At 46.4% G+C, this 15,746-nt stretch overlaps 1 protein-coding gene across 1 annotated transcript in view; it reads right to left on the bottom strand.

Annotated features, from left to right (window-relative positions):
- Positions 1 to 13,522, bottom strand: part of ERICH3 (glutamate rich 3) — a 41,650-nt gene extending 28,128 nt beyond the window's left edge. The window contains 7 exon segments of the mRNA XM_052800623.1: positions 160 to 315; positions 763 to 846; positions 1,502 to 1,630; positions 3,450 to 3,521; positions 4,138 to 4,263; positions 5,636 to 5,729; positions 13,458 to 13,522. Of these exon segments, the coding sequence (XP_052656583.1) occupies positions 160 to 315; positions 763 to 846; positions 1,502 to 1,630; positions 3,450 to 3,521; positions 4,138 to 4,263; positions 5,636 to 5,729; positions 13,458 to 13,477 (681 nt within the window). The 5' untranslated portion in view covers positions 13,478 to 13,522.
- Positions 13,523 to 15,746: the final 2,224 nt, after the last annotated feature.

Consider the following 15,746-nt stretch of genomic DNA (forward strand, 5'->3'; position numbering starts at 1 on the left):
AATTAAGAGGAGGTTAAAAAGGAAAGTTTAAGTAAAAGCTGATGACAATTTGGAAAGCATGTGGCCTGCAGTATGCAGTTCTGGGAACTACAGTACTAAAGCAGTATTATAAAGCTGTCCCTAAAATTATATTATTTTCAGAATGAAATATGGCCTCACCCCACTGGCAAACTGCTGATCATGTTCAAGTGTGTGGCACTTTTGTTTAGAGCTGGAAGCCTTTGGTACAGACCCCACTGCAGCACAGCTGCGAAGTGGTTGGAGGCGAAGCGGGTGTTGCATATTTCCTGGAGCTGTATTTGGTCGCCAGGAAGTCTAGAAAAGGAAAAAGAAAACAGCTACAAAATCTCAGCGTATAGTTTCCAGTGCAGAGCAGCATCAACAAAAAATAGCACTGATCAAGATATTTGGAATTGATGAGTGATTCTAGTACCTCTGCCTCCCTTTAGGCATCTCTAATTGAGCATCCAAAAACTGGAGCATCCAAAATAATTCTTGGCCATAAATACAGGTTTTGCTACTGTCTCTTCACAGTGCAGCCTTGAAGCAAACATAATGAACTCACAGAACTGTAGCATTGTGCTATGTTTTGGTGACTTCAGCACATGGACACTGAGAGAATGCATGACAAAAGCATGCCTATTTTTGTTCAATACTCAGCATTTTTCTGACATTTTTATTTCATCTTTTCCTTGTATACCCATCAGAATACCAAGTTAAAATGTTAAAACCTAAAAAAACTGTTTATCTGAGTTAACTCACCATCTTAGAAAAGGCAGGCTCCTTGGATCGGTGTTGATGAGAAGGATGTCCACCATTATAATCGACTACAGGTCCAGGTGCCCTCTGTACGGGATGGAGAGGAGAAGGTCATTCAGGACTGAAAGTCTCTCTTCAGTCTGCATCAATTATCATTAATGAAATGGAGAACCAGTTAAACCTGAACTATATATTTGACCTTTGACCTTAGACTTCAGTTATCATTATATTTCAAGAGTGTATTAACATTCCTTCTCTGCCTGTTAACAGAGAGTAAGAGGCTTCTGAGCCAGAGCTCCAAAGCACGGCCTTCTGGAATGAGCTTTAGTCTTACTGCACCCCTTCAACTCTGTTTTCTAAAAGACCTCCATTGCTTTCAGGATTTTACAATGTGTAAACTTGCCTACAGCCACAGTTTTCACTGACAATACTTAATGTACTGATACCAGCCTAACCTTGGGTGACAAGGCAGGTAAAAGGGAAAGACTAAAGCAGATTTATCACAAAGCAAAGCTATTTTTTTCTAGGTTCTGATGTGCCATTCCTGCAACATTGGCTTCTCAAGATTTCTCTTCAATCACACAATCTTGCAAACGGGAAGTCAGCTTCAAGTGATGAAGGATGAGGCCCTAATCTGGAACAATCAGGGCAGTCAATGCTCTAGACTAAGCACAGATGTCATAGACACATGTGCACGCTTTCAGCTGTTTGTGCTCCCATTATAGCATGTGGCGAAACTCACCAGTTGTGAGTGACTAGCTGGTTCCCCAGCCACTAAAGGATGGAGCCCATAACGATTTCTTGGACCAAGTGGTGGATGGGGGGGGCGCATAGGGCTAGCACCTTCCACTGATCTTCTGGATTGTTCCACCTAAAAGAATAGAAATTTACGTCTCTGAGGTACTAAATATGCTAACAGCAATGTCTGAGCTTGCCTTCCGTCTGTCTTTCATTGGACAGCTATGATGACCAGCTTGCCTAGACCCAATGCAACACCTGGTTAAGGAAAGGAAAGAAAATCACGGAGAGAATGAGGGATGAGGGAAAAGACTTATTCCCACCTCTGATTCATTTCCCTGCAGCCTTCTCCAGCTGCTGATCCCCCCCAAATTCAATTCATCTGCCTGTTCCTGTGCATCTCCCAATTCTTGGTTTGGTTGAAGGTCTCTTTCTTTTTTAAATTTGAGTGCATCTGCCACTTCCTTGCTCTGACTGCTGCCCCTCCCTACCTTTTCTTCTCAAAAGCTCCACGTTGGGCTGACCACCCTTCTGGAAATAGACAGCTCTGTCTTTCACCCTCCCTTGCTCAGTCATCTGTCTTTCTCCTTTCCTTTTAGATTAGCTACTCAGCCGAATTCACTGAATGTTTCAGGTGAGAATTAAATTACACTGCTAATTCCAGCCAGGTTCCTGTGTCCCAGTGTGGCATCACAGCAAAGATACAGATCACATATCTGCAGGCGTCTCCCTTACGCTTCTCACTGAAGGAAGCTGTTTTGGCTTATGTTCCAAAATTATCCAAGTCCAGAGTCCCTTGACAGGGTGCCTTAATCGCTGCTTCCACTGTGGTGACTTTCTACCAGCAGGAGCTCAGTCAGTAAACAATGCCTTTGCAATTACCATAGTGATCAGTGTTTTTCAGTAAAAGCTCCTCCTTTCTTTACCTGATGAATTGCTCATACATGTGTTATTTAAAATTAAAAAGATTTGACATTGTTTTTCAACTGCTTAAAGAAGCAGCTAGCTTCTCAATGCATTCTTCTCAATGTATGCAGGCTCCTAATAAAGAAATAAGAATTTGAGTATATTTCAGCCAAAACAAGAACAACTTTTCCCATATGAGTCCAAGTGACTTCAGGGGGAGAAGAACCACTGACTTCTGTGGGATTTCCATGACTAATAACTACAGAATCAAGCTCTACCTACATGACACCAAAGTGAAGATTTCTGAAACCTCTTTTCATTACTTACATGCTGGTTCTGCTAAATATCATGTGGAGAGGCCAACGACTGAAAATGTGAGCTCAGTGCTCAGCAGCAGTCAAAAGCAGATAGTGTCTAGAATTACTAGGAGCAGAACTGCAACACATATCTTGAATTATTCATCCTGTTCTGGTTCCCCATTTCAAAACAGAAATAGTAGAAGTAGAAAAGGTAACAAAATGGCAACAGTAATGAGAAGCCTGGAATGGCTCATGTATGAAAGATTCAATAGACTGAGGGTCTTCAACTTGGAAAACTGAGAAGGAATATGAAAAAGGTATATAAAATCACAAATTCCTTGGAAAAGGAGAACAATTATTAACTTTTTTCAAAACAAGAACAACGGAGCATCAAACAGAATTATCAGACAGCAGACACATTAATTATTGTGCAGAAATGCAAGAAGCACCATTTCATACAACTCATAATTAAATTCCACAACCAAGAACACTGCAGAGCCAAAATAGTAAGTAGATTCAAAAGGAATTAGATGCACGAATGGAAGTTCCTCAACTGCTGGATAGAGGAAGAAGGACACGTAACCTGGGGCAGGATCATCCTCTACTTGCCTGTTTCTTGTACTTTTTCCATAAACATCAGAGACAGAACACTTGGCTCAATGAATCTCTGGCCTGACTCATGGCTGCTACTTAACACAGGGCAAAACTGCCATGTACCATCAGTACTCAGTAGCACTCAAGCCTTACCTTGATTTTCTGCACCCTCTCCTTCCTCACAGAATTTTCAAGTTTCCTTTTTATTTCCAGCTGATGATGACGCTATCAATGTAAGAGAAAGAGAAATCTCATTAATGGACATTATGAGATGTCAGTGAATGTAAGAACACTTGCTTCTGTTCTGCTTATCACTTGCCTGCTCCCTGGTCATTACCCTCATTGAGCCCTATCATAAAACTACTATTGATTCAGTCCACTTGCATTACACCTGTGTATATTAACATTGGCAAGGGAACAACTGAGCATTTGTAAAGTTGCAGGGACCAACTCCATTCTTGATATGTAACATGAATGTGCCCAAATTTTGTACTCAGATAAGATACATAACCATGTTCAAACTATTTTGTTTTGATTAGATTCTTTTATAAGCAAACTGGCCCTGTGAATATCGTCCCATAATCTGATGACTGCCAAAGATCAGTTCATGAGCCAGGACAGTGTATGTTCTAATGACAGTATGGTTTAACAACCAGAGGCCAATGGAGATTTCATATGGGGGACATCAAGCACAAAGATTGTCCTTTTTCCCAGCTGGAGAGAGCCTTTCAGGGGAGCACGAGGGCACAGCTATGGAAAACAGTCCAGTATGAGTTAACAGCCACTGGCCATCAGTAGGGAAGTATCTGAAAAGGCTTACACATCACTAGTAAACACATACCTCCATGTCAAGGACCTTATGAAATATGGCATGAGCCAGGCACTCCTGGACATATCTCTGGTGATCCCTCCTCATAGCATTTAGCCGGTATTCTTTCTCAGATATTATTCTTCCACTCCTTGAGATCTGCCGTAAACAAATATAATGTAACTAAAAAGGAGAAGACAGAATAAAGTATGTTGTTAAAGAGAGTGCAATCTCCCAGAAAGACTTCTTTCTCTTCCCAGTTAGGTACCACCTCTGCTTCTGCCATTGTGCTGGAACTCACCATCCCAGCAGAGAATTGTAGTTCCTTTGACCCCATGGACCCCATCAGCCAAATGAAAAGAGCAGCAGAGCAGCAATCACATTTCCTAACAGCTGAGGGATCAGCCTTACTCTTCATGGGCCACTGCCCAAGTCAGCGGAGAGAAATTAAATACTTGCCTTCCTGTGCTAAACAGAGCCACACCTAGGAGTGCACAAGTAGTTTTTAAAATGTTCACCACATTCACCTTTACCAAATCCTTCAGTTTTCCTTTAGAGCCAAAGATGCTTAGATTTCACAGTTTTAAAAACCTAGGAGAATCAATATGATTCTGTATGTTTCCAAACTGAAAGATTTTGCAGAGGCAAACTCCAATGAGCAAAAAGAAATATGGAGCAAAAACATAAAAACATTCCAAATTTATCAAAACCTCTCCATGAAATATCTTCTTCTGCCTGGATGTGAAATACGAGCAGATTGACAAATGTTCTCACATCACCGTAATTGTGCAGTAATACAGTGCCATGTGTAATAACTTACTGAAACTGCATTACTGAGCAGAAGTTCAGGACTAAGCTGAGGCTCTCCAGTATTTACATACACCATCAATCCATGTCAGCCACCGTTCCCAGTTTCACGCAGATAAGCATTATGACTGCTGCAGTACAGAAGGTGCAGTGGAAGCATAAGCGTGATATTCTATGGAGTATGGCCTCCAAATTGACTGTTAGCACATCACTTCTAGTGTGCAATCATCACCCACGAGCAGCCCACATGCCAGCATCTTCATAGCCCCAGGTGGCCCTTGGACCCTGCTGTCCTGACACGTGCTCAGTGCCAGCTACACTATGTCCTCAGCTGTTGCTAGTGTCGTCCAAAACCGCTCAGCACACAGAGCTAAGCTCCAAATTTAGTTTAACCTGTCTTTTTGTCATTCTGACTCCAGTAGCACAGCCTTAAGCACCACAGCTCTGCGTCCCTGCAATATCTAGCTGACCAACGGTAGATAATAATGCAGTGGGAGATGCTTTGATTAAACAAACCCACCCTTGGTCACAGTGTGATCATGTGGCTTTGATCTGGCACAATAAAATTTCATGTGTTTGGCTAGCTGGTCAAATTCTTAGCGATGACAACACATACTTCTAACAAATAAACAACAGAACCATCAGTGTTTTGACTTGTGCGGTATTAAAAGAAACAAAGAATTCTTTTCTTTTTTTCTCAGAAAAGGAAACTTTTCAATCTCACCAGTCCTGATCTCTGAAGATGTCGTCTTATCCTGGTATTGCTGAAATATCCAACCAGGTGTTTGTCTGTAAGGCTATTGTAGGTTGCAAGAAAGCTGAAATAAAAATCAATACAGATGCATATAATCCCCTTGACAGGCAAATTATTACAGCTTCAGTTACAAAGACCTACCCAATAGCTTGCTGCACAAAATGCTGTCTTGACGAATCATGTCCAGTGTTTTGTCAGATAAATGCCCATTAGATTATGTAAAAGCAACATCTTACTGCCTCCAGAAGATTCATATCAGAAACAAATGACTTCTACGTAAGATACAGCAGCTCAGCATTCAACAGCGTACCACCACCGAGGCACGGGGTCCGACAGAGCCCAGCCCTGAAGGTCTCATCCAAGACCAGCTCCCGCAACAGCCTCCTCAGACAATAAACTCTGAACTTTGGCAGGTCAGTTCCTTCTGCCACCTCCTAACTCATGATAGACAGGGCAGCGACAGAGTTTCTGGCAGCTTTTGCAAAGACCTGTACGAATAACTTGGGTTGGGAGGCACATCCAGAGGCCATCTAGTCCAACCTCCAGCTCCAGGCACATCACTGACCAGACTTCACCTACGCGAAGGAATTTTCCTGTGGTCTTCATTGCCAGCTCTCAGCCATTATTGTCTGGTATCTAACATAAAAAAATTGCTTTCTTCAGTCGACTTATGTTAGCAGAAACTGCTAGCACCAAAACATATTTCTAAGACAGGACACTTTCCACAGTATTTTCACTGGCTTGAGAGTTATCATACACATTATTAACTTGGGTGCAAATCTTTGTCCTGATGAAGACTACTGATTTGTTTTTTCAGCCAAAGCCTCCTTCAGTATCCACATTTCCATCCATTTCTTTATGGCACTTCCCTCTTCTTTAATGATCCCACCATCAGAGGGACTGCCTATCAAATTCATCACTTGGAAGACCTACACAGAAAACTAAGTGGCTTCCATTTCAGGTGTCAAAAAAGATGCTTAAGACTTCCCTCCTATTTTGAACCATTTTCTCAATTGGGATTCAGCTACGTGTCTGCTAAAATGTTGCCTGGCCAACCACCAATTTGTTCATGAACAAAAAAGCCTGTTTCAAAAAACAGTTCTCAATTTGGCCTTTACACCAACAGAACTCACAAACCACTTGGGAAAACTAATCCATGACAGCAAGATTAGGAACTGTGCTGCCTGTTTCAGGGACCATTTATTTGAACGCAGCAGTGACTCTACAATATTTATTTAAATAAACAGCCAAGAATGCTTGTCCCACAAACATATTTGTAAATTCAATTGCACAAAACTTATACAGGACAAGATTTATTACTTTTGTGGTATTTACAGGCTAGAAAGCATATGTTACTGTAGTATGTTTTTGCTGGCTGTCACCATATGGCAGCAGTTTGTCTGAAGTGCAGCTTGCATTGATGAGAATACTTCTTTTTTTCCCCCTCTAAATACAGCTACGACATTTTACCAAAAATCATCAGATCTACTGTATGTGACCGATTTGCTCAAGCTAAACAAAAAACAAATGTACTCTGCAGGAAACCAAAGAGTTTGCATGACAGGCCAGCAAGCACACTCGTCTGTCTGCATGGATCCCGATCCGCTATTGCTCTGGCACTCGGCAAGCTGCCACCTTTTCACCACCTCGGTCTTTCTGTGCAGAGTATGCTTTGTGCTGGAAGCACAGGAACGAGTCCTCACCCAGAGCAGGGTATCAGAAGACAGCTGAGTGGTGAGAGACAGTGCCTCTCTCTCGAGACCCCAGCCCCTCCTGGGCTGGAAAGCACAGACACTGGACAACTCATCACTCGGTTCAGTATTGACCTGCGCAGGTCAAAGCTAAAGACCCGGATCTCTTTTGCCACACTGCGCTCCCAAGATTTTAAAGAGACCAACCAGCCGGTACTACGACGGCTCCATGGCACTACGAAGTGTCATTCAGTCTAAAAGACTCGTAGGACTACACTGCTGCAGCGGCAGAACGGTTGGGCTAGACTACTTTCTGATAATCTTCTTTAAAGACCCCTGATGTAGGGGTGCACAAGTCCTCTTCTGTATCCAGAGCAATAAAAATGAAATGCAAGAACCTCTCAAGTCTTTTCCGGTTCCCAAGTCAATATACTAAAGATTCTCTTTAATGCATACACTGAACAATCCAAAGTGAACAAATTGCACCTCTCTTCTACTTATTGGTGAAAAACCGTAAGACCAGCAACATGGAGAACCAGACCATGCAGACCACCCAAGCAGGGCCCTCCCCTGCTCTACCCAAGGAATGCCACCCATCTCTGGAAAGCCAACAGAGCTAAATCATCACAGCTACTGAAGGTCAGAGCTTCCAAAAACTGAACCTAAGATATGAGAGTTGAGCACAAAAACTGAAGCATCCGTAATTAGCAGATATATTTTTAAATAGTTCTTAGCACAACCTTATCTCACTTCACTCTCTGGAAAACAGGACAAATAACAAAGTAAGTGACAGTAGGCTTAAGTTTTTAATACTCTAAATCCATTCACATCTGTAAAATTTATACACTCAAGATACATGTTGCATAATATGTTCAGCCCGACCTTCAGGCTCTCTAGGCAGGATATGTTTTAATTACACAACAAGAGATTGATCTCTTTTGTTTCCTTTGGCTTTAAATTTAAATGCCACTGTACCTCTATTACAAGTCTTTCAATGGGATAATTCAAGATAAATGTCTACTGCTGAGGTAACTAGCAATACACACAAAAGTATACTCAAGGAAATAAAGAACAATTAAAAAAAAAAGAAATCCAAAAAAACACAGAGATATGGATTTACAGCAATTTTATCCGGGGTTTCACAATAATCTCACAGGTAGCCTACCAACAATAAATTAAACTTTAACAAACAATTTAGCTTACCCTGTTATGCATGTTGATTAAACACTGGTACTATAGCAACTGTTCTACATTACTTTTTTAATCCACTGTTTGCATTCACATTTGAAATCACCAGATTACATCAATTGTGCTAAGTATTGACTTATGGTATCACCTAGCAATTGCATACGGAGGCAGAGGAGAAACTCAGTCCAATTCCTTTTCATTTACTTCCTTCCATCTAATATTTCATGGACCATATAACTAGTTAAAATGCAACTCCCACCTGAGCACAGTGATGCAGCAATTTTAGTTTCAAAGAAGTCTCTGTACACATATTTTCTTACTTAAATTATGAACAGGCTTGTCCTACAAAAACGCGGAACTAAGTTCAAAGTTCAAAAGGGTATTGGAAGAAATAAGGAAATGTTTTGGGCCTGAACTAAAACCCATTAAACCATTGGAAAGACTGCAGCTGGATCCACTGGGCTTTGGCAGAGCCACACTGCCAAGGGAAGCCTGAGCTCTCTGCCCAGGTGAATGCCTCTGTTGTCACGAAAACCAGCACAGAGCGAGCCACACGGAATACCCTGAGCATGGACTCGAACTCCGATTTAAGTCACGTGCAGTAAGCGGGGGCTGGCCCTGCAAGCCTGCACTCACCTGGAGCTTCTGCCAGTTTTCCTGCTTATTTCAGCTGACCTGTTCACCCTCCACCAGCAGATTTTAGGCCAGTTTAGTTGGGAGCGGGCCATATTGGTACCATGCTTGGGCTTCCCCAAATCCCTCTGGAGTATCCCACTGACACTAAAGGATCAGACCCATTCAGTGCGCCAGCAGATGGGGTGCAGGTGTACTTTCCAGTCTGAGGGCAGCCAGGGTGAGACCTTATCCTCGGAACGGAATCTGTGCCCTTCGCTCAAAAGCATGCAACTTATTGTCAAGCCTAAGCTTCAGATGAGACCTGTGCTCCCTTGCGCCAACCGATGACTACGGCACAGACGTGTGCAGCGTTGGGAAAAGGGCACCAGCAGCATCTTCGCATGATCCCCCCATTCGGCAGCCCAAGTGCTCTTTCCTTTCAGTCTTTGCTGACTCACAAAATCATGTCTGGAGATAAAATTCAGACCGCTGCTTACAAATGACAAGGGTGAAACAGACAAGAGGATGATTCAGAGAGATGCAGTAACAGAACTGCTGCAACACAGATCTGGGTTCATTGTTTGCTTCACAGAATAAAGCAGCCTCTAGCAATGTGCTATATTCAGAGCCAGTGCTGTGTATCACAATGATTTTTAAGACCACCCTTACTCATTTGAAAGGATATCAAGACAAAGTCGCAGTGGGCATCCTACATTAGTTTTGCAAAGCAAATCTTCAGTTAATAATTTACAGTGCAATTAAATCGGTGACTGCTCACCAAAGAAATAATCTAAGAGAGCACCAAGGCTTTAGTTATTGATTGGTAGAGTCACAGGGAATTACAGACCCAGTGTTGTATGTTACAGCTCGAGTTTATTGCTCCTCCAGTCAAACAAACAGTCCTGCCCGTGATGGAGACCATTCCTCACTCTAACAAGCTACTGGATCTTGCACTGTTTCTGCTGGGGACATAAACAAGAAAGGCTTGTCTAGCTTTCAGACAGAACAAATCTAACTGCAGGCTGTCAACCACAAACAGCGAGTTCAACATCCCACAAGGCAGGGGGACCTGCCCAGCACATTCCGTCTGGGAGCAAAGACTACTCTCGGGAGACTTCCCAGGTATCTGGCACCCGTCTGCCATTCCCTCCCTAAGGAAACTCTTCAGCCACCATGAAGTACACCCCACTTCCAAATAAAACCACTGTCAGGGTCTCCAGAGAGATAAGCAGATGGTGGCAAAGTGGTTTTCTGCAGAACTGGAATTTGGCATTAAACCCTGAAGGTAAGGACTTCGTGAATCCTAGCTGGGAATAGCCTAACAGGCACATATGGGCTTAGGAATCAAAAGATGGTACAATTCCATCACAGAGAATGGACTTTTGCCATCTACTCGCCAGTACAGGCATTCAGAAGATAACTGCTGCCTTTATTACACTATTCAGCATAAATGCTTATTTTGTTTGGTGCCTCCAAGCTTAAGCCAAGCGAGTATGGCCAGTGACTATGCTGCGCTTGGGTTCCTCTCTCTCTGAGAAAGAGGGCCATCTATTCAGAAGATGAAAAGCCAGGAAAACAATCCCCAGTCTCCACAAAAGGAGGCTCTTGCTTTATCAGGAGAGAAGGCTGTTACCCATGTAAATTGACCGTTCCAACTGCAGGCCTTAGACCACGTTCCTCCTCCTCCACAGGAAGCTGCTGCCGTCCAGCTGGGTCACCGACCGACCCTTGGCTGCACCACCTTTGGACTTCACCTCGAGGAACAGCTCCGGCTTCTACGCTTATTAATTTCAACTACCACTGCTGTGCTTGTGAGAAACCATGCTGGAATGCAACTACCAAACCAAAGCTCACTGAAGTCAGCAGATGACTTGAAATTTTGATGAGGTTTTGCAGTCTTAACAGTAATTAATCAGTTTATTCCAAGCCCACAAAAACCTTAAGCACATGTACACTTTTACTCAGGTGATAACCAAGGAAGGGAGAGGCCACAGTCTCTCCAAATCACATTGTATCTGCTTAAATATCTGCAGGACCCCTTCAGCCCTGGTCATCTTGCCCCACAGACACACAGGTCACGTTCATCTGGGTTTTTGTTTCAAAAGCTTCATACTACTTTCTTTACTCTTTGTCTAACCTGACTTTTTAATAGTCAAGCCACTGAGGATTCTTTGCCCAGATACTCAGTGAGAATTACTTTATTTTATGAATACTTTGCCCCAGGGGATGGTCACCACACTCAAAGGCATCTGTAGATCTAACAAGGAGAAAGAAATGAGCTTGCTCTGCCCATACCCAAAGGTAGCCATGATGCTCTGGAAGGCAGACAGTGGCTCGCCCAACACTGCACCTGAACACGGTACAGGACCCTTACGAAGTTCAGCAAGGACGGATGAAAGTCCTGCACCTGGGAAGGAATAACCCCGTGCGACAGCACAGGCTGGAGACAGCCGGGCTGGGGAGCAGCTCTGCTGGGAAGGACTGGCTGCTCCTGGGAGGCACAAGCTGAACGTGAGCCGGACAGGCAGTGAGGACGGCCAGCAGCATCCCGGGGGGAATTAAGAGGGGCGCAGGCAGTCGAGTGAGGGCAGCAATCCTCCCCTTTCCTCGGCACCCGTTAGACGCCACGTGCACTGCTGTGTCCAGTTTTGGGCCCCAGAGCAAGGAAGCCATGGAGGCACTGGAGCAAGTTCAGGAGAGGCCGCCAGGATGGCGGAGCCGGAGCACGCGCCCTGCGAGGAGAGGCTGAAGGAGCCGGCACGGCCTGAGGAGGGGCAGCTCCGGGGTCCCACAGCAGCCTGCCAGGGCCTGGGGGTTGTGGAGAAGACGGAGCCAGAGAAGGGACAATAGGTACAAGCTGAAAGAAGTGGGGCTGAGGCAGGTCTAATGAAAATGTTTTTCCTCACGAGGAGGGCCAGGCAGTGGAGGGGTGTGCTGTTACCACCCTTGGAGGTTTTCAGGATCCGTCTGGATGAAGTAACCTTGTCTGACCTCATGGCTGACCCCATGAGCAGGAGATTGGACTAGAGACCTCCCGCAGTCTCTTGCAGAGTGAATTGTGATCCCACGTCTCATTTGGCTGTTGTACTAGGCTAGCTCTGTTTGAGGGTTTCCAGAAGGGAAACCGGCGAGGAGCAGAGCTCTGCAAACCCCACATGTGTTAGCCTCTCCCCATCCACTTCAGCAAGCTCTTTGTAAGTCAGGGCTCTGCAATTTTCACGGTTTTCTGTGTCAGATGCAGACTGGAGGTATTCCTTGAAATATCTGTGACATGAATGCAATCAGCCACAGCATAATCATTTCCCAAAAACTGAATTAACAAACGCCACCCAGAGTCCAAAAGTGCCTTATGTGGTAACTAGAGTGAAACAATCTTCCAAGAATACGGTTTTAAGTATTTTGTTTGGAGTTCTATATATTTCTTCATAAAAGAGATTTTCATGCAGAACACTTTTTCAAAGGTTTTAAAATAATCAAATCATGCTACAGGTTCCAATTCTGAACACAACTAGACATGGAAATGAGAGCCAAAATACTCCTGTTCCGCTACTGGTTTGTTGTATGGCCATGAGCAAGTTATATCATTATTTCTTTACTTAGAGCATCGCCCACTAAAACAGGGTGTCTTCAATTTTGTCATGGAGATGGAGGTCTACAGAAATACTCAGTCTCTCAGCATCTGTAACTCACATCAGCCTGGGTAAGTCTGGATGGTCTGAAACTCGCGACCGGCAGATGTGGAGCCAGACAACGACAAAGGGAAATGCCCGAAGTCAGTGGCCCCGTTCCCTGTGACTCCATCGCCCCGTTCCCAGAACCAAGCAACCACCTCGGCGGAGGGCCGCGAGAGCCGGAGGGGACCTTGGATAAGAAGCGCTCACCTCCGCCCGGGCCACCGGTTCCTCCCAGCCCGCCACCGCACGCACCTGACGCCCAAAGCCAACGTTTTGCCCGTGCTGGAGTGCAAGGAAACACCTTTAGGTCTTTCAGGTTGTTCGCTCCATTCTAGGCCATTCTTCTCACAGAATTAAAAAGGCAAAACCGATCGTTAAGCAAGGAGCGGCCGCCCAGCTCTCGTTATTCCAGGCAGACGGGCTGCAGGGCCGCGGGCGGCTGCGGGACCCCGGGAGCACCCGAGGGCTCAGCCCGTTGGCCCGGCGGCCCCAGGGCCCCCTGCCGTCGCCTCCCCCCCCCCCAGCAGCCGGCGGGGCAGCGAGGGACGGCGGGGCAACGCCGCGGGGAAGGGACCGGCCCGCCCCCGGCCCCGGCCTCGGCCGCCCGCCCGCCGCCCCACTCACCCCGGCTGCGGGCCGCTCATGGCGGCGGCGGGGGGCCTGGCGCTGCCCGCGGCCCCGGCGCTGCCCGCGGCCCCGGCGCTGCCGGCCGCGTCCCCGGGCGTCGCTAGGACACGGCGGGCCGGCCGCGGGGGCGGGCGGGGCTCCCGCCGCCGGTGACGGCGGCGCCGGCGGGGCGGGGGGGAGGCGGGCCGGGCCGCGCCCGGGGACGGGGGTCCGGCCCCGCGCCGCCGGCGGCTCCCTGAGCGCCGGCCGGCCGGCCCTGCCCGCGCACCGGCCGGGCTGCCGCCTGCCCCGGCGGCCCCGAAGCGCTCCTGCGGCGGCCCCGCGCACCTGCCGCCGGAGCCCGCGGGGAAGCGGCCCGGGCCCCGCCGTCACGCAGCCGCAGCAGCCCGTGGGGTGACAGGGCCCGAGCTCCGAGCGGGCAGGGGAGGCCGCAGGACACGTTTTGCCCGGCGGGAACTCCGGGCTTTCAGGGGAAGAGAAGGAAAAGGAGGGGACGGAGGAGGCGCTTTGATGCGACACGGAGCCGTGAACTTAGCGGTACGGCACAAGAGGCGAGAGGATGCAGGATCGTTTCAAATACCCACCCTGATGTCCGTTCTTTCAGTACAAATGACAGGGGAGCTCCGAAGTATGCATTTCAACGATCTCTAGATGTACTCAAGCAAAGGAGGCGGAATCACCCTTCCATGCTCCTGTTTTTCCCTTCTTCCTCCACTTCTTGTGGGTTCAGGTTGAAGCACCAATACACAGGTAATGCGTTCAGGGGCCACAGTACAACTCAACCGGCTGTAGGTCCTCAGGGTGTAGGGCCAGCCTTCCCCCACTGGTGCGCCTGCTCCAAAACATGAAGGGACTGCCGCTGTCCTCAGGTCGTCTCGGGCACCATCTACCCGCGCTTCATATTGAATTGTCTTTTGTAAAGGAAGCAACTACCAAGAACATCAATATCCTCTTGGTTTTTTATCTTCCCAACCCCGTAATTAAAGTCTCATTAATTTATTGTATCATGCTGTAGCACACGAAGTCAGGAATACACACAGGGACCACATGATGACAATGAAGAGGGGATACTTTTAATGACTAGAAAGCGTAGGCAGCATTTGTTTGGGGCACAATGAGATTAACAAACAGCAGCTGCTTTTCAGAACTATTCCACTCTTCTGTTTCAGAAACGTGTATCAGCAGTTTCCAGACCGTGGCATGTGTAAAAAACTGCACACTTTGAACCCCAAACCTTACCTGCACAGAAGTGAGAGAGAGCCCATGCAACCCTTCCCACCACCCACAGCAGCACCCAAGCAAACTACCATTGGGAACCACTGCTTCAGAAAGTCCATCTGATTAAATCAGGACAAGTTACTCAAAAATAAACAACCTGACAGAATTATTCTGCCCCTAAGTCAATTATCTATGATCCTCATCCTCTTCCTCCACCCTTCTCCACCCTGCCAAGGGGATAGCATGTCCTAAAAGGAGAGCTGAACCAAGGACTCTAGACTGACAAATTCTCTGGATGGGTGGCTTGAACAGACCAGATACACCTGAGAGATTAGCCAGAAATGTGACAAATAACAGCTCTAAGAAATTCAGCTGCAGCAGCTGAAGAAGTTATCTAGCCAAGATGATTTTCCCTCCACTGGACTTTAGTGTCTCTAACAGAGAGCGCAGCCTGAATATCCATGAACATCTCAGCCATTCCCCCTTGCAGATCACAGCCAAGGTGGGTTTGCACTGATATGCAAGGCTTGGACTACTGTAACTGAGTCACGGGCAAACCGATCCCCCCCCACCTTCAGCATGACAGCGCTGACAAGGTCTTACACTGCCACAGCTACACCCACCAGCTGGAGCCCAACCTCGTACCAGCAACACAACCCGGGTCTCACACACCCATCTCCTGCCCACAGCCTGAAAGCGCCCACTACAGCTTCCTCACTCCTTCCCATGCTGTGTGTTCAGTGCTACCTCATCATTTTTAGTCACACTACTTTTTCCAAAATCAAAACAACCTCTTCCATTTGTATGATACATCAAAAATGGACAGCAGCATTAAATGTTATATTACATTTCTTCACAAAGCAGTCTAAGTTATGCTGTTTTATTCTGCTAGGTTACCTTTGTAGAGAGAAGCCGGCAACGTAATAAAAATAGAACTACTCTGACACCTTCTGGTGAGAAACCCTGTAACAAACACTACCCTTGTTAACAGCAGCAATGCGTACACAGACTGTATGCTCTGAATTTCATCTCCAAGCATTAGCTTAGGCATTAGGCATTAGCATTAGG

Source organism: Harpia harpyja, chromosome 11, assembly GCF_026419915.1.
Source record: "Harpia harpyja isolate bHarHar1 chromosome 11, bHarHar1 primary haplotype, whole genome shotgun sequence".
Lineage (NCBI taxonomy): Eukaryota > Metazoa > Chordata > Aves > Accipitriformes > Accipitridae > Harpia > Harpia harpyja.